At 50.5% G+C, this 21,504-nt stretch overlaps 8 protein-coding genes across 8 annotated transcripts; 2 read left to right on the top strand and 6 right to left on the bottom strand.

The window, feature by feature from the left end:
• Positions 1-275: 275 nt before the first annotated feature.
• Positions 276-2,232, bottom strand: LTR84_004508 (uncharacterized protein; the record flags this gene model as incomplete). Its single annotated transcript, XM_064848085.1, has 2 exons — positions 276-2,109; positions 2,168-2,232. 2 exons carry the CDS (start codon positions 2,230-2,232, stop codon positions 276-278), a joined length of 1,899 nt encoding a protein of 632 aa, XP_064704624.1.
• Positions 2,233-6,356: 4,124 nt separating this feature from the next.
• On the top strand, positions 6,357-7,054 carry LTR84_004507 (uncharacterized protein; the record flags this gene model as incomplete). Its single annotated transcript, XM_064848084.1, has 4 exons — positions 6,357-6,359; positions 6,453-6,676; positions 6,749-6,960; positions 7,029-7,054. The coding sequence occupies 4 exons, from the start codon at positions 6,357-6,359 to the stop codon at positions 7,052-7,054; spliced, it is 465 nt and encodes a 154-aa protein (XP_064704623.1).
• A 402-nt stretch (positions 7,055-7,456) lies between these two features.
• On the bottom strand, positions 7,457-9,780 carry LTR84_004506 (uncharacterized protein; the record flags this gene model as incomplete). The annotated part of the gene is made up of 2 exons (XM_064848083.1): positions 7,457-9,427; positions 9,490-9,780. The coding sequence occupies 2 exons, from the start codon at positions 9,778-9,780 to the stop codon at positions 7,457-7,459; spliced, it is 2,262 nt and encodes a 753-aa protein (XP_064704622.1).
• Positions 9,781-9,988: 208 nt separating this feature from the next.
• EST1 (Telomerase-binding protein) lies at positions 9,989-11,071 on the bottom strand (the record flags this gene model as incomplete). The annotated part of the gene is made up of 3 exons (XM_064848082.1): positions 9,989-10,543; positions 10,611-10,988; positions 11,045-11,071. 3 exons carry the CDS (start codon positions 11,069-11,071, stop codon positions 9,989-9,991), a joined length of 960 nt encoding a protein of 319 aa, XP_064704621.1.
• Positions 11,072-12,308: 1,237 nt separating this feature from the next.
• Positions 12,309-13,370, bottom strand: LTR84_004504 (uncharacterized protein; the record flags this gene model as incomplete). The annotated part of the gene is made up of 1 exon (XM_064848081.1): positions 12,309-13,370. The coding sequence occupies one exon, from the start codon at positions 13,368-13,370 to the stop codon at positions 12,309-12,311; it is 1,062 nt and encodes a 353-aa protein (XP_064704620.1).
• Positions 13,371-17,865: 4,495 nt separating this feature from the next.
• Positions 17,866-18,958, top strand: LTR84_004503 (uncharacterized protein; the record flags this gene model as incomplete). Its single annotated transcript, XM_064848080.1, has 4 exons — positions 17,866-17,914; positions 17,975-18,023; positions 18,076-18,157; positions 18,212-18,958. 4 exons carry the CDS (start codon positions 17,866-17,868, stop codon positions 18,956-18,958), a joined length of 927 nt encoding a protein of 308 aa, XP_064704619.1.
• A 160-nt stretch (positions 18,959-19,118) lies between these two features.
• On the bottom strand, positions 19,119-20,582 carry LTR84_004502 (uncharacterized protein; the record flags this gene model as incomplete). Its single annotated transcript, XM_064848079.1, has 1 exon — positions 19,119-20,582. The coding sequence occupies one exon, from the start codon at positions 20,580-20,582 to the stop codon at positions 19,119-19,121; it is 1,464 nt and encodes a 487-aa protein (XP_064704618.1).
• A 429-nt stretch (positions 20,583-21,011) lies between these two features.
• On the bottom strand, positions 21,012-21,440 carry LTR84_004501 (uncharacterized protein; the record flags this gene model as incomplete). The annotated part of the gene is made up of 1 exon (XM_064848078.1): positions 21,012-21,440. One exon carries the CDS (start codon positions 21,438-21,440, stop codon positions 21,012-21,014), a length of 429 nt encoding a protein of 142 aa, XP_064704617.1.
• Positions 21,441-21,504: the final 64 nt, after the last annotated feature.

Genomic DNA, 21,504 nt, shown 5'->3' with positions numbered 1-21,504 from the left:
CAAGCCTTATATTCCGTTTTCCAGTCCATTCCCCCTCCAATTCCTCAGTGCAGTCCCCGTAAGTTAGACATCAAAAGCATTCGCCTGTTGCAAGTAGATATCCCCCACGGACGGCACGTTGCCAATGCAGCATATGGTAGTTTCATCAAGTCGTAAAAAGAGGTCGCTGGACAACCTTGGCCCACTCCTCAGCTGTACCTGACAGACCATCTTTGTGATATCAGAGAGCTGTTTTTCTTCGCATCACATCTCTTCCCCTCCATAATTTACTCGGGTCATTGCCGCATCGGTGCTGCCATCGTCTGTTGCGGTGCGTATATTCGCTGTCTTTTGTTTGCACTCCCACCGTCACCTCCACCAGTCATGTCCGAATGTCCCCTTCGATGAGCTTGTTGTTGGTGTTGCTGCTGCTGCTGCTGCTGCTGTTGCGCCTGTTGGAGCATCCCATGCCCTCTCATCCCCACCGGTGTCTGTGGTCCGTTGGCATTATATGTATTGCCATTGGCGTCTACATAGGTTTGTTGTGTCATTCCTCCATAGTGCACATTGGCATTCACAGGTGATACTCCAGAGTATTGACTCGGAGAGTTCCACGTCCCAGAAGAACCGGCTGGAGAGGCCCCAGCCGACATGTCATCACGCACTGATTGCGCAGTCGATGATGGTTGCCCGGTAGTCACCATCGAGCCCCCAGCAGGTGGCGCTTCCATTACTGCCGATGTCTTCTTCAAGTGCATCAAATGCTTTTCTAACATATCCAATAACGACTTTCTGGTAAAAGGCTTCGGTAGCACGTCGTCCATTCCGTGGTGAAAGTACATCTGAATATCGTCCGATCGAATATTCGATGTCATGGCCACAATAGGTGTCCGGTCAAACTGTCGGATCAAATGACATGCCGAAACTCCATCAAGGTTGGGCATGATTATGTCCATCAAGATCATGTCGTATGGGTTTCCTGCCCTGACCTTGCTGACGGCTTCCAGTCCATCCAATGCGGTCTCAACACTACACGAGAACGAATACAAGAACTTGCCTCCAATCTGTCGACATGTTGGATCATCCTCAACCAACAAAATTCGAGGCGGGCGACTCCAACCAGGATCCGAGACTCCGCTCTTCTTTCGAGATTCTGCAAATTGCGCTCGTGGATCGGGTGTTTCTCTGACGGGTGGCATACTATAAGGGATGTTGTGGATATGCTCGCTATACATCGGATCAATCCCATTGTTGCCGCCAACAGGGTAGATCACACTTTCGAGTTCGGCTGGGTTGATCTTGGAGAACCCCATGCTGCCACTTGATGTCGCTGAGTTGGACGCTCCGAATTGGTTATTATGTGCATTGGGTAGGAGATTATTCACCCCCATATTATTGTTCATTTGCTCAAGCGTAGCGAGGTTGAACTGGGAGTCAGGTGGTAGATCATTAAGAAGTTTAGTCGCATGTTGTAATGGCGATGCTGGAATATCATCATCTTGTACTGGCATGTTCTGGCTGGTGGGCGTCAATGTCGATCCGGATGGTATTTGTTGCTCAGTTTGAGGAGCGAACAGGGTTTTGCTATCTCTGCGTTGTTTGGCATCCACCGAATGTAAAAACGTCATGACATCCTGCATCACACGGTCATGATTCAAGACCGTCTTCTGCAGTCGTAGTAGTTCTTGAACCACCATCTGGTGGTTCATTTGTAGCTGGCTGGTTGTTTGAACTAGTGATTCAATTTGCTGTGCTTGTGCAACCATCTGTTGGTTCATCAGGTCGATCTGTTGAATAGGTATCTGTTCATCGTTTAGACTCGACGGTTTTCGAGGTGCAGGGGCCTTCCGTCTGATGTTGTCAAGTGTATCTTTGCTATTGGCCTTGAACTCGGGATGCCGAAACTCCCAAGCATTTGCTCCGTATATTGAGGTACCTCCCTCTTCGTTGTTCTGTCGCACCTTGTGGAAATCATACTTGTTCAGTTGCCGCACGAAACTGGCAAAGTTGGAATGCTTGAAGTGCTTGGGTAATATAGATTTGGTGAACTTTTCGTTCTCAAGAACAACGAAACTGTCGCCTTCATCACCCCAGCGCACTACCGACGAATATGAGGGATCTTCCAACATTCTGCGTCAGAAAGGTTAGCCATGTGGTCTTTAGAATTGGGTGGACGCGAAAGAAGTACTTGTATAATTTGCGCACAAAGTCGCTAGAACTGTTGGCAGCTCCAGCACCACCTTGGCTGTCCATGCTGAATATGAGACAGACGGTTGATTTTGATAAAGATTATGTGTTGCTGCTTGACAGGCAAAGGTATCGCGGAAAGCGCGACTCGAGGTTCTGTGATGCAATCGACCGCACAAGGTGGGCTCAGGCTTGCATTGCCAACAGGTTTCAATAGTTGGTATTCTTTAGATCTCAGTGATACTCCAGACAAAACAACGAATGGTATGGTGTGCTGGATGATCGGGTTGGATACTCCAGTTGAATAGATCGCCAATGTTCGGTTCTGGTGCAGTCGTTGTAGGCTGTTCTCGGCTAGGACTCGGAGCGTAAAAATTGGAGGTTGCAGAGGGGGTTATGGTTGAGATAGCCGAAAATGGTCGAGGTCTGTACGGAATACAAGGTCGAGAAGGAGAAGTCTGGTGCCAATAAAAAGTACGCAGGTTGGTTGATTTGAAGTTGAAAGATAGGTCGAGGCGTGAGCGCTTCTGCTTGGACGTGTTTTGCAGACGATGGGCGGTATGTCCGAGGGCAAGGACAGGTGCACGGTTGCTAAGAAAAGCGGAGGTAAGAAGTAATTGGTGTGCGGATGGAATCTGATGCTTCAAGAGCCAGAGAAGGAGAGACCGAGATTCCAAGGCTTGATTTCCTGGTCATGGGGAAGGGTAAGGTCAGGCACAGCAGAAAAACAAGGATAGTATAAACTAGCAAGTTGGAATCTGATGAGTAGTGGTTCCTGTACGAGACTCGAGAGTTTAGATCAACCACCAGGGCTTGGAGATTCATCCACATCAAGTTGGAGGCTTGCACCGCTAGTATGCAGGACTTGGAGGGGATGGGAAGGGATGGGATGTGCGACTCAATGTGAGAGATGCCAGAAAATGCATCATCTGCGACGGGGACATCTGCATGGAAAAAAGGCACTTAAACCTGCAGTTGTCGGACCAGTGAAAGGCTTTGGCATGGGGCTTCATTCTCTGGTGTGGACATGACCAGCTGTAACAAGCATGGGTGTCGACTAGTCCCTAACGTACCCAAGGGGAACACGGATAGCGGGCATTCGGGGGGCAAGGCAAGCCCAGCGAGTACGAATTATAGCCGGGGACAAGGCATTTCGGCACAGCGCTAACCCTGGAGCTCCCCCAAATTAACCTTGACGATAGGATCAGAAAAGGTCGGAAGAGACGATCTCATCGCTCCCATCGGTCCCTCTTCGATGCGCCTTAACCGCACTGAGAAGCGCACCTGGGTTTGGACTCTTGCCCATCACTCCCCCACTCGGAGTGCATTCGCTAATGAGGCCGTAAAGTCTGAAGACATGACGACGGCGGCGCTCGCTTTTCCACCATTTAGGCAATTCATCGAGTATCTTGCTTGGCCTTTGGAGCGTTGGTAGATAGAAAAGCGCTTGAGGAGGGGACAGTGTTGAAAGATCTGGCTAACCTCATCTTCGCATAGGGTCGCTTCACCATGTCTTGCAACACGTGCGACTATGCCATAAAATGATACGGGGGGCAATAGACGCACCACGAGTGTTGCCACCATTATTGCTAGAGCCCTTCCTAGGAAATGCGGCGTAAAAACCACCAGCTGAAGTGGGACAACCACCTTATCCTAACCCGGCAGTGGCTTTGGATGGCGGCTCTGCCAAGCAATTCATGGGCTGTTTTGGTTGATCACAATCATCAGGGTCCTTGTCTCGTAACTTGTACCTCGTACTTGCAACTTGATCAAAGGTAAAATGTCTCTACCCTCTCAATGGACGACCAACATCGGGTCACTGGTCGGCGGGCGCCGTCCAGATACGAGTGTAGCCGTTGCGGCGTTGGATTCGTATTTGAGACTTGGTCAGATGTCACTTTGGGATGGGTAAATTGACGAACCCTCAAGTCCAAGTGGTCGATCAAGAGGCGCGGTAGAAACTCGCAGAATTCCCACCAGTGCAGATCCCAATTGTTTGGATGCAGCAAGACCATCTCGGGAACAAGCCATATCCGGCACTTGAGAGTCGATCACTGGCCACCAACGGAGTATGTTGATCGAGCGAAGAGCACGAGTATTGCGTTTGTGCTATTTTCAAACCAATCCAAATCTGTAACAATCAACATCAACATGAATGGGGGTGGTCTTCTGATTGTGCCACCCGTGTCACCATAACTGTGCGATTCTGATCTTGAAATGATCCAAATTGGCACTTCACAGTCCAACTTGAAGCTGACATGTCCGGATACGTGTGTCCAAGGACTCCGATATGCAGGGGGTCCATGTCACCTGCGTGTGGGAGAATATACCTCTTAAAATGGCCCAATCCGTTGGGACGATTCCCGGTGAAGGTTTCTGGATGCTCGTTTGCTTTTCAGAAGCTGCATACCAGGTCCCAGCCTAATTAGGTAGGTACCTCCAGAGGCATGTATCCGTACCAGGCAATAACCTGACTGTCTAGTAAATTCGCTTCCAACCCCATGGAACCCAAGGACACTTACAGATCTCGGCAGGTCGATGATGCAGCTCAAACCCGGTCAATTCAGGCAGGCACTAGAGGTACCACTAGGCTGTAGCTGTGGCATAGAGAGATCCGTAGTATTCTGGTCGTGAGTCGTGAAAAAGCAATTCTCCGACACAACTTCCTGGTCCAGGTTGTCTCTCACCTCTCGACGGAGTTTTCGCCGGGGGAAAGGGGAGGCCAAATAATTCAAAGTTTCGGGGAAGCCGGGCCACCCAAACAACCAACATGTCTTTGGCATTTTCGAGGGTATCAGGCAGATGGTGAGGCACTCCTGAGTCCCGAACCACGACAGGTTGACAGATACAAAGTCCTCGGTAGAGTAGAGACCAGTTGCATAGGCGAGACGGACCGTCCAAGTAGTCGATTTCACCTGGTGCTCGACCCCGGGGCTTGGAAGCGATAAGGCTGAAGGGCTTCAACTCCAATCCATCTACAAGGTAAAGGAAATGTACTTTGGGCCGACTTGGGTGGGTTCTTGGACCTTTCAAGCACAGATACCTACCTAGGTAATTTAATGACCATTTACACGTTTCAATTCGATTATTATTTATGTGCATAGGCCTTGTTCGAAAACGACTCGAGCACTTGATGTTCCCGCTTAGCTGTTCATGCATGGCATATCGTTTACTCGGTATCCGTATTACTGGCGGTCCTAGTCCTACGGAGTCCTCCCGGGCACCCACCGGGGTCCCACACACTGGGGAAACATTCTCGCCTGTATTCCAAATTGCGACGAGGGCACTTAGCAGGTATTTCCATCTTTTTGCCATCATGGAGTAACCGAGGATAGCACCCGGTGTTCACTGTAGGTACGAGTAGGTTCCTTTTTAGATCGAGCTTCAAACACGAAAGACTCGCAGCGGCAATGTTTTGTTCGACCTAGGTATACTGGATGGTATCTTCACAACTTCGTTAGTAGGTAGACTCGTCGAGACCTGTGGGGATATGCTGCAGTCAGGTACCAACGGCTCTCGGGCCTTGAGTCATGGTGAAGCTCCGATACCACGGCACAGGCGGCCACTTAGGTACCTACGGAGTACTTAGGTACCTAGGTCCCTAGGTAGGTAGGTATCCGTACCTACCACCTAGTCCGGAGTATCGCAGTCTCACGCGGGGCTGTTCTGGTCCTACCTCACCCAAGTACCCAGGTACTCTCTCTCAGACACCTCGGTCAATGCTTGCTCCTTCGTCTGAATGCCCACACGAATACGCAATGGCAGAGGAGTGAGGACCTTGGGTTAGACCTGGTAACCCTGGAAAGGAGCTTTTCTCGATTGAGTCGGCTTCAGTTAAAAGCTGGTGATGCCATCGCCCGAGCTCCCCATGGCAACGAATCAACAGCTATGGATTCTTGTCTTCGTCCTTCCCCTCCACCTCGCTCACTTCACTGCATAAGTGGTCCTTAACGCGTGCATCCTACTCGTACCTTCCACTTCACAGCATTTGGAATTGTTGCTGTTGCTCGTCACCTGCGAATTCTAATTTCACTCCTGCCTTTTGGTTCCCTCTCTTTTGGTTCTTATTCACCATGCTTCTCTCTTCTCGCTGTCTTCTACGCACTTCAAACTCTCTCCGAAGCACCAGTTCTCTCAATTCTCTCGCGTTCAACTCCATCTCAAGATCTTTCCATCCCACTCCCGCAATCATGGTAAGCTACGTCATTTGTTTATTCAAACCTGAGAGGGCACTAACCCCTGGGTGCCCCCCTCATTCACACTTCATAGCCACTAATGATCAACAGGTCAAGCAAGGTGATTCCGTACCCAACGTCGACCTCTTCGAGGATTCGCCCGGCAACAAGGTCAACCTCGCCGACGAGCTCTCTTCAGGCAAGGGTCTCATCATTGGTGTCCCTGCCGCCTTCTCCCCAGGATGCTCCGATTCACACATTCCCGGCTACCTAAGCAGTGACAAGCTCAAGTCCGCAGGAAAGGTCTATGTTGTCTCTGTCAATGACGCTTTTGTGTAAGCCTAGACCCTGCCCTGTCTTTGACATTCCAACAACAGCTTTCTGACGGAACTGTTTTGCCAAATTAGCATGAAGGCTTGGGGAAAGAGCTTGGACGCAGACAAGAGCAGTGGCATTCGCTTCCTGGCAGACCCCTCTGGCAAATTCGCTAAGGCCTGGGATGTCGACTTCGACGCCAGTGGTCTCCTCGGAAACTACCGAAGCAAGCGTTATGCTGTCGCGGTTGAAAATGGCAAGGTTGTCAAAGCCTCCGTGGAACCAGACAATGTTGGCATCTCCGGTAAGTCCTCCCACGCTTGACTCAAGCTTCAAGTTTTGACCTGGAGACCAATCACTAATCTTAACCAGACTCCGCCGCCGACAAATTCTTGTGAAGAAGTCATATAGAGCTTCTAGTGACATGATACGATCGAACCGCATCCTGTTTACCAAAAGTCTTCCTTAGTCTTCCCAAATCCTCGATTTCGGAGACATGAATCGGTCCAATGACTAGATATCCAATAGCAATGGGGGAATAGATAAAAATCACCACATTGAATCAGACAACGATCTTCTTCTTTCCCTCTCCTGTGCTAGCGTATGCGTGGTGATTCTCTGACTTCACCCTCTCAGCCATACGAACTGAATCAATACAGCAAAAAGTGACTGAAAGGGCAAAATTTCTACAGTCAAGTCTGATAAAAAAGGAATCCTGTCGACAAGTGTACAGAATATATACCTTCCTGCCCAGCAACACAACTCTGTAGAACAGGACAAGATGTCTGTCCAAAGATATCTCAACTGAGCAGCGCTCGAACCTCGGCACCCGTTCTAGGATACAAGTCACGTATCGGGACCATGGCATCCTCGTCCTCACCTTCCGTCTCGTCGCCATCCTCCTCTCTACCCTCTCGCGGCCCATCTCCACCACCACCACCACCACCTTGAACATCCACGCCCTCCAACAGAGCCTCAAGCTCATCAAATTCGAGACAAAACCTCTCGACCGCCTCGGCGACCACATCGCCCGCGAGGCCCTTGTCCAACAACGGTTTCAACAGCTCCTGGACATCCATGAGGGCGGCGCCGAGAAACTCATCTAAGCGCGCCGCAAACCCATCGAGATGCACGACCAGCCACTTCCTGCGCATGCGGGCCCCCTCCCCGCGCCGCGCTTCCACCTCGAGCAGCAGGTCGCGCACGCCCGACGCCTCGAGGAACACGCCGTTCAGCAGCTCGGCGACCAGCGCGTCCCGCAGCGTCTGGATCTCGTGTCCCGCTTTCTCGAGCGGGATGCTCGTCGCCGATACCTGTGATACCGTCCCGACCAGTGTAGCGCGTAGCGCCGTCATGTAGTTGATCTTGTAGATGGTGCGACGGATGGGGTTGGTGATGGCGACGGCGTTTTCGGCGCAGACATTGAGGATACCCGAGAGCGTGGCACTGAAGAGTCTTTCGAGCTCGGGTTCGGTCATTTGTGGGCCTCGTGTGCGTGCGATCTCGGCGAATTGCCGTAGTGCGGTGGCGAGGAACGTCGGAGGCGTGAGGTCTGCGGCGATGTTGGGGCCGGGGGTGTTGCTGTTGTCGTCACCGTGTGCGGTCGCGGTGGCGTGTGCGACTTCCTCGGCCATGGTGGCTTCGAAGTGTGCGAGCGTGTTGGCCTGCATGGTGGCGATGAGGCGCACGAGGTCTGCATCCCCGCCCAGTAGCTTGGCGAAGATGCCGCTGTAGAAGTCCAGGAGGTTGAACGTCTTGAACTGCAGGACTGGATCGCCGCTGCTGCGTACAGAAACATCGACGCGCGCCTGTAGTGTTGAACACACCGTTGCGAGGTTTCGTGAGATTAGCTCGGAGAGGGCTTTGCGGCCGTCGAAGATGGGTTCTTTGGAAGTGGTGATGCCGTTCTCGCCTTCGTCATCGTCGCTTTCTGACGACGATGACGAGGGTATATTAGCGGCAGTGGAGATGCTGGGCTGCCGCCGCTTGATGCGTGCCCAGGGCTCGCTGGTCTTTCCGGCGCTGAGACCACGGGCGATCTCGTCGGCGTCGGAGACGAAGAGACCCTCTAGTCCTTCTTTCTCCGACACTGCTGTCGAGTGAACCCATGCCAGCATGTCACCGATATACCGCAGAGGTTCATGGGTCGAGAACTCGATGGCCTTGGTCGCACCACTGGAGCCCATCAACGCATCGTGAAAGGCCTCGGCGAGTGTGCTCTGCCTGGCCTCGGCGAAGAAATCCAGACAGTTTTGAAACAGCGTTGGACGCTCACTGAGGACCCGTAGAGCGCGCCGGATGGAGCCGCTGATGTGCGGGTCCTCGAGATCCAAGCCCTTGAACTCGCGCTGTATCCAATTGTAGAGTTTCTTAAAGCCTGCGTCGAGGTTCCGGGTGGTCTGCTCCATGAGCTCGAGGCCGAGGCGTGGGGGTTGTGTCTCGCCCGAGGGGTCGTGGTCGTCGCCGTAGGCCAGCAGCAGTTCGCAGTCACGGTGGATCTGCTTGACGCGGGCCAGGATGGTGAAGAAGCGGTCATCAAGGGGTTCAGCGGAGCTAGTGAGGATGTTCAGGTCGGCCGTTGAGACTAGGAAGTGGGCGGTAAAGGCATTGAGGAGATCCTGCTTCGATTCTGTCTCTTTCTTGCGCGAGATCAGCGTCGATGCCTCGTCGAGCACGGGCGCGGATTCTTGCTTTGCGGCGATGATATGGGCGCGCATGCTTGCGCAGGTCTGGTTCAAAGTTGTGATCATGGCACCGACTCTTTTCAATTGCTATGGATTGACCAACTGGTTAATCACGGGAGACGGTCTTGGTTGGAATGGAGAAAACACACCTCTGCGACCCTTCCGAAATCATCGACTATCATAGCATTGCATTTGATGACTTCCATTTGGGCATTCGCCTTCAGATCCCGCCTGGTGTCCTCATCGTTTTGTATCTGACGCTCATCCAGCAGACGCAGGGCATGGCGAATCTCAGGGTCGGCGTAGGAGGAGGAAAGGACACTGGAGAGTTTGTTGTTCAGGGCATTGGTGGTTCTTTTGCCCGAGGAGAGGCCATCGGAGGCACCATCCGGGGAGAGAGGACTATCAATTCCATTGAGAAAGGTGGACGTAGCTGCCATGGATTGTCTATAGCGGGTGGTGTTGCGGACAGATTCACTTATTTTAAGAAAGCCATGGTGGGATATGGGAAGCGGAAAGGTGCGGAGTACAGATGCCCCATGATTCATAAATTTGGAGAAGCCTATCAACCATGACTCGGTGTGTCATTTCTTCTCAACCGAGGAACTCATTTCTTGTTGACATCGATTCCCTGGCGATCGCTGTCCATTACATCTGCGAAATCAACCACTTGATACCACCAATGAGATCGCCAACGAACTTCTGTCCTTCCGGCACTGAAGGGAAGATCCAGAAATAGTGGGGCAGTCCTTTGTAATGGTTATGCTGGGTCGGCACACCCGCCTTCTTCAAAGCCGCCTCAATCACATACGCATCGTCTCTCAAAGGATCATACTCGCAGCTGGCAAGGTAGGTAGGTGGGTAGTTCTTGTGGTTGTCCGTGGCCAATGCAGTGAAGATGTCGCTATCTTTGGGGTCCACTCCTGCTTCTCGGTAGAAGATCTCCATCGACTCCTTATCAATAATCGGCACGCCGGTCTTGTTCTCCTCGTACGACTTGTAGAGGGACTTGTACTCTTCGGGGACATGGTCGAAGTGCAGTGTGCATGGCACCAGTGCGGCGATTCCTTTGATGTTGTTTCGTTTGGCTGGATCCTTGACAATGCGATTGGCCACTTGCAGAGCCAACGCACCTCCTGCGGAGCCTCCGACCGTGTAGAATTTGTTTGGGTCTCCGCCGAATGAAGCTGCGTTTTGCTGGGCCTAAACGGGAAACCAGTCAGCCACTGAAACATGGTAATACAACATCGGATTAGAGCTTTTCACCCACCCATCGATAAACTTTCAGTGTGTCCTCCAGCTGAGTGGGAACCTTGTGTTCTGGTGCGAGTCGATAATCCACATTGACAATGATGGAAGGAGTATGTTCGGCCACGATTCTGCACAGAAGATCGTCCGAGTTGAGATCACCTGTCATCCAGCCTCCTCCGTGAGTCCAGATGGCGACTGGGAGCGGTCCTTGCTTTGCGGCCTCTTTGGGTGTATAAACGCGATACTTGACGCCTTCGACCTCACCATCGAAGCTCTCGGTCGCATCGGATGGAGGGGGCAGTTGTGGGAGTAGCATGGCTACCAGGCCATCGTACATGTCACGGATGTCCTTGACGCTGCCGTGCATCACGACCCGACCACCAGTCGCTTTCTCCAGCTGACCCGGTCTGTTAGGGATGCGTGTCAACCAGGATGTGGTGAATGGATACTTACATCTTGCCATGATTGTGTGTAACTCATTTTGAAATTTCGAGTGAAAGGTTGATGGTTATTCCCTAGAGATTTGGCCTGTAGACAAAGGGCAAGAGGGAAAGACTGGTGAGAGTTCACAAGCTGAGCACTTGAGTTGGTGGCAGAAATGATCTGGAGTCAGAGTGCCTGATCATTTTATATCGAGTCGTCTTCACTACCTCGGCTACACAGACTGCCTCAGGGTAAACAGAGGGGCAAAACCTTTGTGAATTCCACGAAGCCATGGCACGCATGACACGCAAGGTCAGCTCGGGCTGGAGCGTCGGGCTGGAGCGGGTTTTACTTTCTCACCCAAGCAAACTGCCCAGATAGCCTTCGAAGTGAAGTGTATCCTTTCCGTTAACTGCTCAGGCTAGCAAACCCGCCTTAAACTTGACCGAGACTTACGATACCCCGCCAGACGAATCAAGTGGGGGCGGGGGGGTGGTTGAGCCCGGGACTTGAGCGCTGACATGATCCATGAATACTGGAATATCCCACTTCGAGTGATGATTACATAGTGCAACCAAGGTAAGTTAATGCTGCTCGTTCGGTTCAGATCCGTGCAAGCCTGCTCGGACTCCATTCTAAGACGCGGTGCTCGGATTCTGCACCCCTGAAAATAGTAAACAATCCAAATGGCAGGACCTAGTGCACCCTTTACGCCGGCAATGTTGAGCTTTGTAAGCCCCGGAAGGAAAATATGGACTGCTCGATCATCGGATCATCAGGAATGAAGCTGTTGCGCAGGTTCACCTGCTCAGGTTGTTCTTTCGCTATCCTGACAATCAGAGTCATTGCATTCGGGCCTGTCGTATGATCGTCAATTGACTCCCGTGCTATCAGTGCTGACATTTAGTAATCTCTCCAGGGCATCCTCGTCTCATTCGCAGGGCGCATCTCCTATATAGACCATGTTTCCCACGGTTTCCCCAAACTAGATAACTGTGGACTTGGCCAGCTCGTATTAAGCCTTATTATGTATCTTCTGCGCTTACACCTCACCCAATCCCCTCACTCCCAAATGGTCTGCACCCTTTGTGCTATTGCTCTGCGTTGTAGCTCAAGAACTATTGCATGGGTTTTGATCTCTTTCACGTTGATTCGAGTAAGGCTCATGCCGTCTCGCCCTAGATTTACTCTTGATGGCCGCTTCTAAAGGGTACGCCTTGTTGAAAGCATGCGGAGAGCATGAGCCTGTTTCGGTCTCCAATGTGCGCGTCACACGGTGACCTGACGCCAATGCTCAGCTTGCTTCTCCAAAGTTGTAGTGCCCCGTTTGTTCTGCATGTTTAGTGGCACCCGCTTCACCAATACATGTCGCTCCACAATCATTACATCGAAGTTGGAACCCAGCCGTGTCAGTGTAGTAATGTCTTGCTTGTAGGCGCTCACATAGAGTCACGGCACCTTGCAAGATCTCATCTGACAGGGGTGCTGGGAATTGCTTGATATCTGACTCCGGCACCGGGTTTTCGAATGGACTGAGGGCAATGGTGTCATAGTGTATCCCCGAGTATACCACAAAGCAGCGCCTCGAGGCTTGTTCGTTGTATCTATCCACGCGTAACGTCTGTACGTCGATACTGCAAATCTCAATGTCAAAATGTTGAGCTAATATGTCGAGTTCAATCTGGCCTCCCCAGGCATCTTCGGTTTGAATCCAACGGCAATAGACCTCTGGCTCTTTGTTGTCAAGAATGGCCTTCGAATATTTCTCGGGGTTATGGTGGATAGTCTGGGCGATAATGGACCGTAGCTCTGTCACAGCATCCAGTTCCGAGATGGCTGCAGAAGCTACTGCTCGGAAAAGACATGAATTGTCGTCTGGCATGATTCTCAAGACCAGAGTTCCTCCAGATTCAGGTAGGAATACTTCTGGTGGGTCGTCCATGGCAGGATTTTGCTTACGCGAAAGAGAGAGAGGAGCCGCTGATGATGGTTGCGACTTCGATTTGGGATTGGGATTTGACTGAGGAGCCTTTGACTCTGGCGGATTTGAAGATTTCTGGTTTCGATCTGAGGGCTTGGCTTCTCTGGTGGCTTCCAAATTCTCTTGCGATGTGGAAGAAGTTGCATTATGCACGGTGAGTTGTTCACCATTCAATTTGACATCAAGCTCGGAGAGCAGACTGTCGGATGGGTATCGTTGAAGATCGAGCGTCTTTGGAGGGAATCCATACTTGATTTCAAAGGTAGAGAGGGTTGTCTCTGCCGTAATGGCTTCTCGCAATGTCTCAATCGTTGCTGAACTACCCAGACTGATGATTGAGGTTTTGCCAGAAGGACCTCTGATACGAATTCTCATGGTTGCGGGGCGCTGGAGGTAGTGCAATGAGGCACAAGAGAGCCACTGTCTCTCAGTCGAAGCGAGAAAACGAAAAAGACTTGACGGATCAATGTATGATTTTCTTCGAGGGGAAAGCGCTTTCTCTGGTGTGTTGCCACACGGAAGTTCACAGATGGCTGTGGAAGAAAGTGGGAGATGTCAAGGTGTGTTTTTAATGTAAACCAGCAGCCAAGACAAGGGGTGAATGCAATTGTCGTTTGAGCTGTCGGACCAACGAAGAAGCCACGATCATGTAAGGATGAGTGCCCAATGGTCCTGGATATCGTGGCTGGACGAATTTGTAGCTCTTTCCTTTCGCTGGAAAAAGAACAACCACGCTGACGGCTCCGTTTGGTGGCACTCCCGTGGCTTCAACTGGAGTCAACACCGTTTGTCTTGTTAACTCAGTGATGGGACAGAATTCGCAATCATTGTTCACAGCAAGAAACGCGATGCAGGTAGGATGGCTGTCTATCCAGAATGAAGATGGAATTTGATATCGGATGGCTGTGCCAAGATGGCCGTTTGAGCCCCGCTCGGGAATGCCTTGGTAGCCTCGTGAGCAACGATGCCCTGTGCTCGCCCGTACCCAGATTGCTCATCGTCCTGCCATCTGGGTCCCCAAAATAAAATGGGCCTTTGGGGAATTCCATCAAGCTCATTTGCGGATTCCTAACTCTGAAGAAGTTACTACCTACGAGGACAACAATGGCGAAAATGCTTCGGGGAACGGGATGACATGAGCATTTTCGAACTTCTATGCCTTTCGACAAGAGAAACTGCGATATAACATCCTTAGAGGAAGAATGGTAACAGCACTCACATTTTATCTCCGTCACCTCAAATCGAGGAGTCTCGGCAGTTCGTTAGTGTTCAAATCAAGTTGTGGCCGCTCTAAGCTATTCCGGCAGCAGAGCCGCGGCTTCGATGCCGAGGGGATTTGAGCATCGGTCCCGACGCAAGTTAAGGGAACGCGGATCAGTCTGGCTTCTCTTCGACTTCAACACCTCCCTCACTTGATGAAATTTCGAGACACAGCTCTAGCTCACAAAGCAATGATGTCGGATAGGTCAAGAATCATGGATGGCTCACTTGCCGGGGCTCATAGAGATGGATCAAGTTTCCAGCACTCAGGCGAACGCAAGCGGCGACGAATTGGCCAGGCGTGCCTCCCCTGCAGGCGCCGGAAATCACGTGTACGCCATTCTTTTGTTTGGAGAAATCCATCTGACAGTTAGTCAAAGTGTAATGGAGCGCGGCCAGTTTGCTCATCCTGTACCGAACTAGATTACAATTGTGTCTATGGTTCAGCTCACCAGAACCTGGGAGTAGGACCCCAGTACGTCCCGGTGCCTTATGCATCCTGCCGAGCAGGTGCTATTGACAGTGAAATGCTGACGCGTGTTGGAGGTCAAGTTATCTCGAGACTCTTGAGAACCGGCTAGCTTCCCTGGAACACGAACTTCAACAAAGTCGAAAGCACGATGGATCTGTGGATCTAGCCTCTGGTCGACTGCAGAATGATGCCAATGCGGTTCAGCAAGGCCTTCCCCATTCTAATGACGGCGACAGCCTTCTATTGCACAACCATGACCTACGAAGTGAACAGCCCTTACATGAGGCGAGGGTACAACCATTGCCACCGCAGGAAACAGACGAACTTGCGCGTCGTGTTTTCTTTTGTGGTGTGGAACCCGAAGTCTATCACGGTTGGTTTTGGAACACTGGTTCTCTTCACATTTTTATCTTACTTATGAGACTAGGGTCATCTTCTCTGATGGCATATGCTCGAGATATTTCCAGCGCTCTTAAACGCTCTAATGAAGCTACGGAAACGGAGGAACGGCCCCCCAGATCGACTATGGCAATAGAATCTGGTGGCCTAGCCGTTATGCGACCAGGCTCTCCAGTAGATCAGTTACAGAGGAGTACGATTCCTAGCTTTGTTATTCACGACATGTCAAATGATCTCTTCCTCCTTCCTGCCCATTTGAAGGCGTCCAACCTGGTTGATCGGTACTTTTGTGGTTGGGGGTCTTTCTGGCCGTACATAAATGAAGTCTCATTCCGCGAAACCTTTCGACACATCTATCACGGAACATCGAAAGTGCCTCGAATTCGACTGAGCATGTTGAATATGGCGTTTGCGTTGGCAATACAAAGGTCATTGGCACCAAATGCGGAACAGACCAATTCTGAGTCATACAAATATTACACCCGAGCGGTGCAAATCGAAGATGCTTCCACGTTGACGTGCGCAACTTTGGAGACTGGTAAGTCTGATTGGAGCATTTAAGTGCTTCCTTGATTGATTTGTGAATCTCATAGTTCAATACTTCTTGCAACGAACCCAATTCTTAATGGGGACTGGTACTGCTTCAGAAACCTGGGTGACCCACGGATTGGCTGTAAAAGCCGCTTTTCAGATTGGGCTCCACTCTGCAGAGACATACGTTCAACTTGATCCAGCCGTGTGCGAGGCCCGGAAGCATACATGGTGGACCTGCTTCATACTAGACAGGTGGGTACTCATTTTCTTGCACAATCCTCGAAAGATTATTTACAAGAGATAGGACTTTGAGCATGGGCTTTGGAAGACCGCCCTCGATTCCTACCTCGTACATGGAGGTATACTCCTTATTTCCAGGAGAGACCACCGAACACCCACGGAATGAAGAAACAATGCTAAACTTGAGCACAAACTTTCTTAGTGCTACAGTGTGAGACAAATTTCAATACCAGTGAAGAATACACCTCTAACAGTCCTAGATCGATCTCCACGATTCTGGGAAATATCCTCGAGATCATGTACAACAGCAACCTTGACAAGACTGCAGATAGGAACCCATTCGAGGCCGCTGCAGAAATTCTTCAGCTTGAGCTTCAATTCAGCAAATGGAAATGTGCATTACCTCCCTGGTTACTGCCTAAAAGGTTTGAGGGCCTTCCTGGGCGACTCCCCTCAGAAGAAGTGTTAGCACAGTACCGCATAATTCTCACTCTACGATTTCACACGTTCCGTTGTTTGGCCCATCGACCCATGTTAGTGATGCTCCTGAAATCGACCTCAGCATCCGGCGGAGGTACTCAGGCGGATAGTGATCTACAACATGTTGGTAAAAGAAGCCTCGAAGACTGTGTAAACTCTGCTACACAGATTGTTGCATACATTCATGCAATTTGTACAGCACGCAGACAACAGCAACTGCTCGGGACCTGGTGGTGCTCTTTGTTTTACAGTAAGCCAATATTTTACCCTTCAGCTAAAAAATCCGTGAAAACGCTGACGTGAGCACTACCATGACAGCTTTCTCCGCGGCCCTAAACTTATTTTCGATTCTGATCATTTGCAACCGATTGCCGATCATGCAAAAGTCCCTGCCACATACCTCAACTGAGATGATCTCGTCGTTTCAAAATGCTATCGAAGTGGTAGAGTGTCTCCGCAGGGACAATAGGACTACAGCAAAGTGTGGCGAATGTCTGAAGCATTTGTATCAGTTTATCCCTCGTGGTAAGTGCACTCAAGAGTCATTTAGAGTAATTGTCAAGCTCTGTGGAACGCATATTCTAGCTGGCATTTATGAGCTGACAAAACAACCTTACAGAGTCCTGCGGTGGCTCGCCGAATCATGATGCCAACATTGGCCAAGGAACTTCATTTATGACACCTAGCTCGACTTACAACACAGACGCCTCACTTGCGACTAGGCTGGATAAATCTCCTCTCCAAGAATCATATTTCGAAGATCTTGAAAGGTTTTTTGATCAGGATTTCTCCTTTCTAAACGATCTTATGGTCTAAGTAATAACCACAATAACTCCACTCTGATAAGATGCACGATATCGTAGTCAAGTTTGTATTCTCATTGCACAAAAGAAAATTAGTACTCTCTGTGTCGGAATGCTTAACTGAAACTCATCTTCTTGTGCCCTTGCCCATAACCGACGTGGCTTGAACCCCGACAGCATCAACATTAGTGTAGCTCAACTAGCCTAAGCTTAGATCACATATTGTTCTCCCGAGGGAGCAGGAACTATTGATTGATGTTGCTACGACTCGGTGCCACTAAAGCCGGGAACGCTCCCGAGGCTCATCAATCGCCCTGAAGACTATCCCAGGAGAAGGCACACTATCTAGGCCCCCTTATAGCTGGTCTTTCTGTATGATAGTATATTAGTAGGCAAGCTCCTTTCCTCGCAATCGAAAGTCATATCTCCTATCCTATCATGCTTCCAGAAACACAGCTCTGCGCATGGGTTCAACAGCCTGGCCTGGAGGCCACAGTGGATTTTCGAAACATCAGAGTGCCGAAACCAGGTCCGGGGCAAGTGCTCATCAAATTGGCAGCTTCAGGGGTTTGGTAGATATACCCGACGGCTTCTCTATGGAATGAGATGGCGATGCTGACTGTGAGCGTACGTATCTTTCTATAGCCATTCGGACTGCCATTCTATATATGGAAATACTCCCATGACAACACACATCGCAGGCCATGAGGGCGTTGGCAATGTGGTTGACGGTAAGTGACTCATCGCCCCTTCAAGTGCTGATCAAGGCTACTCGGCTAAGACCACATTAGTGGGCGAAGGTGTTTCGCCTCTACTTTTGGCAAATTATGTTGGTGTCTCGTGAGATAGCCCTCCATTCCTTAAGCTCTCCAGGGTCTGATACGGACAACAGGTGGCTTCACCAATCCTGTGGCAAGTGTGATACCTGCTCAGTGGACTATACGTATTGTCCGAACCAGTTGAATACCGGAAGGGTAAGACATTTCTAGATCGTGTTGTTCACTGCTTCGGCTGATATACTAGTGCAGAATGTACCAGGAACATTTCAGCGTAAGTACCTCTCGCCTGCGGAGACTGTGCATCGTCCGTCAATACCATCTTCTAAGCCTTCAACAATAGAGTACTGCCTGGCAGACTCTGACTTCATTACTGCGATCCCGGCCGGTCTTCCTGCAGAGATCGCTGCACCCCTTCTCTGCGGTGGAATCTCTACGTATGGTGCCATTCTCCGCGCGAATTTGAGCCCGAGGAGCTTTGTTGTGATTCCAGGCGCAGGGGGAGGACTCGGCCACCTAGGCGTTCAGATCGCATCAAACCTGGGCCATCGAGTCATTGCAATTGACTCCGCCCTGAAGGAGGAATTGTGCCTTGCCCAGGGTGCAGAGCATTTCTTCAGCCTAAGCTCGGCAGAGTTGGTAGATCAAATTCTATCCGTCACCTCCGGAGGCGCCCATGCCGTTATTTGTGTGGCTGGTGCGCCAGCAGCCTACGACATGGCGATTTCCATGCTTCGCAATTGTGGAAAGTTGGTCTGTGTGGGTATTCCTCCTTCGTCCTACCGTCTCGCGGTCAGCCCCTTCGAGATGTTGGTCAAAGGGATTCACATCATCGGCTCAACTGTTGGGGACCGAGCTCAGATACGTGAGCTAATGAAAATGGCCGTAGATGGCAAGGTCAAACCAAAGGTGACAGTGTTTGGATTTGAGGATTTGCCTTCGATTTTGGATAGTCTGAATAACTCAAAGGTCGAGGGACGATCGGTGGTCAGATTTTAGTTTTAATCGAACAGGTAGAAGGGTCTTTTTGAAGGCCATTTCAAGATGAATATCCGAAAATGGTCACTATCCAACGACGGCGTCACGCTACACTTTCGGGCAAGCTATATCCTTTATTGGATGAGGTAATGCAGTACAGAATCCCCAATATTTCCAAGATCTAATCTTTCCAGGTTATCACTTTGGTCCTTGTCCACTCTTGTAAGCCTTCGATTGCGTTGTTCCTCCCGAATCCACTCCGCTTCGCCCCTCCGTGGGGCAGCCATGGCTCATCATGGATTGTCATACCATTGATATGGACCGAACCAGTCTCTATGCCCCTTGCAAGTTGCATCCCCCGACGAAGGTCCTCAGTGAATATTGCCGACGAAAGGCCATACTCAGTGTCGTTTGCCAAAGCCAGAGCTTCCTCGTCGCTCTTAACTGGAAAGATGGCGACTGAAGGCCCAAACGATTCACTGTAGAATAAATTCATTTCCTTGGTGACGTTCTCGAGTATCACCGGGTGGAGCGTATTGCTAGCCCCGAAAGGAGTGGCGAGATCACCGCAGACGGCGCGAGCTCCTTTCGACACTGCGTCTTCTAGTAATTCTTTATTTCTTTTAGCTGCAACCTCCGTGATTAGCACGGTTGGTTTGCCCTGACTAATGATCTCTTCAAATGCCGCCTTCAGCGCTTGCTTGAAGTCTGCCAAGATCTTCGAGTGCACAATGATGCGTTCGGTGCTCATACATATTTGTCCAGAGTGGATAAAAGCACCCAGGACGCACTGTTGCGCTGTGAGGCTGAGATCCGCATCCTCGCAAACGATTGCTGGAGCTTTTCCTCCGAGCTCCAGTAAACAGGGCTTCAGGTTCTGTCCAGCCAGGCGTGCAACAATGCTACCGACTTTCGTGCTCCCTGTAAAGTTGACTTTCTTGATGGCAGGATGAGATATCAAAAGTTGGGTAATCGATGCAGCACTTTGCGGGGCATGGTAGATCGTGTTCAAACAACCTCTAGGCAGACCCGCCTCGTGCAGTATCGACACGAAGTTCCAGTATGTGGCTGGTGCCAGCTCAGGCCCCTTCAAAATGACAGTGTTTCCAACAGCAAGTGGCGCTAAACACGCTCTGAGACCAAGCACATGTGGAGCATTCCAAGGTGCGATTCCAAGGACCACACCATATGGTTCGCGAATGATCATAGCTCGAGAACCAGCCTCATTTGTCTCTGGTACAGTTCCAGTCATAGCCGCAGGAAGATTCGCCAGTTGGAGACATAGTTCCATTCCCGCGTTGTACTCGAAGGCAAACTGGGTTTCGGACGACGCGGTCTCAACATAACTGTATTTTTTCGCAAGATCACGTTTCTCAATGAGAAGGGCGTGCGCGCGCAGAAAGACACTTCTCCTTTCCGCAGGTTTGGTCTTTGACCACGATAGGAATGCTGTGCTTGCCGCCTCCACCGCAGCCATGACATCAGACTCATTGGCAGATGAGGCTCTCCAAGATACTTTTCCGTCGACTGGGGAGATCACGTCGAATGTCTCCTGTGTAAAGACCTCACGGCCGTCAATCCAGAGTGGAACCACAAAGCCTGACCGGCTCTCCATGTCGTCTGAATCGATGATGGGACTTGCCATGAGGATCATGGACCAGTGAAAGATGTGACTTAAGTACGAAAGAGACTTCACTTGCTGGAGTTGGAACATGGATCACGCTTAAGGGTACCGGCAAGACGACTTTTCCAGAGCCCCCTCGTGGCAAAGCCGTTAATCCCCCTCGGCCCGGATAAGTTCATTGTGTCTTCACAAAGATATTCCGCGGAAGATTCACATAAGCCAGACCCTGCTGAGATCGTGGTCAGCCGATGGCGATAGCGTGTGGTATTTTGGAGTCTTAGCTGCTACCATGGAATCTCATAAGTCCACGCATGCTATTAAAAACGGATTGCACGTTCTACCACATTATATCCCTTAGTGTATCACATAGATTATTGTATATCAGATTGCTGAATGACGTTTGAGCCTAGAAACGACTCGAGCCTTGGGTCAAGAAAGTCTAAGGTCTATCTAATACCCCAGTGCCCTATTCACAGCTTCAACGTCCCAGTAGAAAGGTCGCAACTCCTGGATTACACCGCGTTCAAGATCGACTGTCATGGCCTGACAGAATGGAAATTTCATCTCGTCTCCAGTCTTCCGAACCTTGAAGTGAACCTGTGACAAGACTACTATACGATTCGATCCCTCCTTTTCAAAGATTTCCGGGTTTTGAACGTCCACAATCTCGAAGTAGTCTGCCATTTTCCTGGTCCACTCCTGCATGCCTTCTTTTCCAATATATGTGCCAGCGTATGGCAGAGCTGACGTTTGTTCCATCCTAACGTCCGGGGCCAGGGTCGCTCCAATTGTTTCAAAGTCTCTTTTATCAGGTGGCGCGGCCATATATCGTCGTTCGGCTTTGTAGAAAGCATCCAATATCTCACGTGCTGTGTACATGGCTGTTATAGGTTTTGCGCGGGAGATCTACTGACAAATTAGTATCCGCCAGCACCTACTACTG

Source organism: Exophiala bonariae (assembly GCF_035927105.1).
Source record: "Exophiala bonariae strain CCFEE 5792 chromosome Unknown scaffold_19, whole genome shotgun sequence".
Taxonomy (NCBI): Eukaryota; Fungi; Ascomycota; class Eurotiomycetes; order Chaetothyriales; family Herpotrichiellaceae; genus Exophiala; species Exophiala bonariae.
Note: the sequence above shows the minus strand (reverse complement) of the source record. Positions and strands in the feature narration are given on the sequence as shown.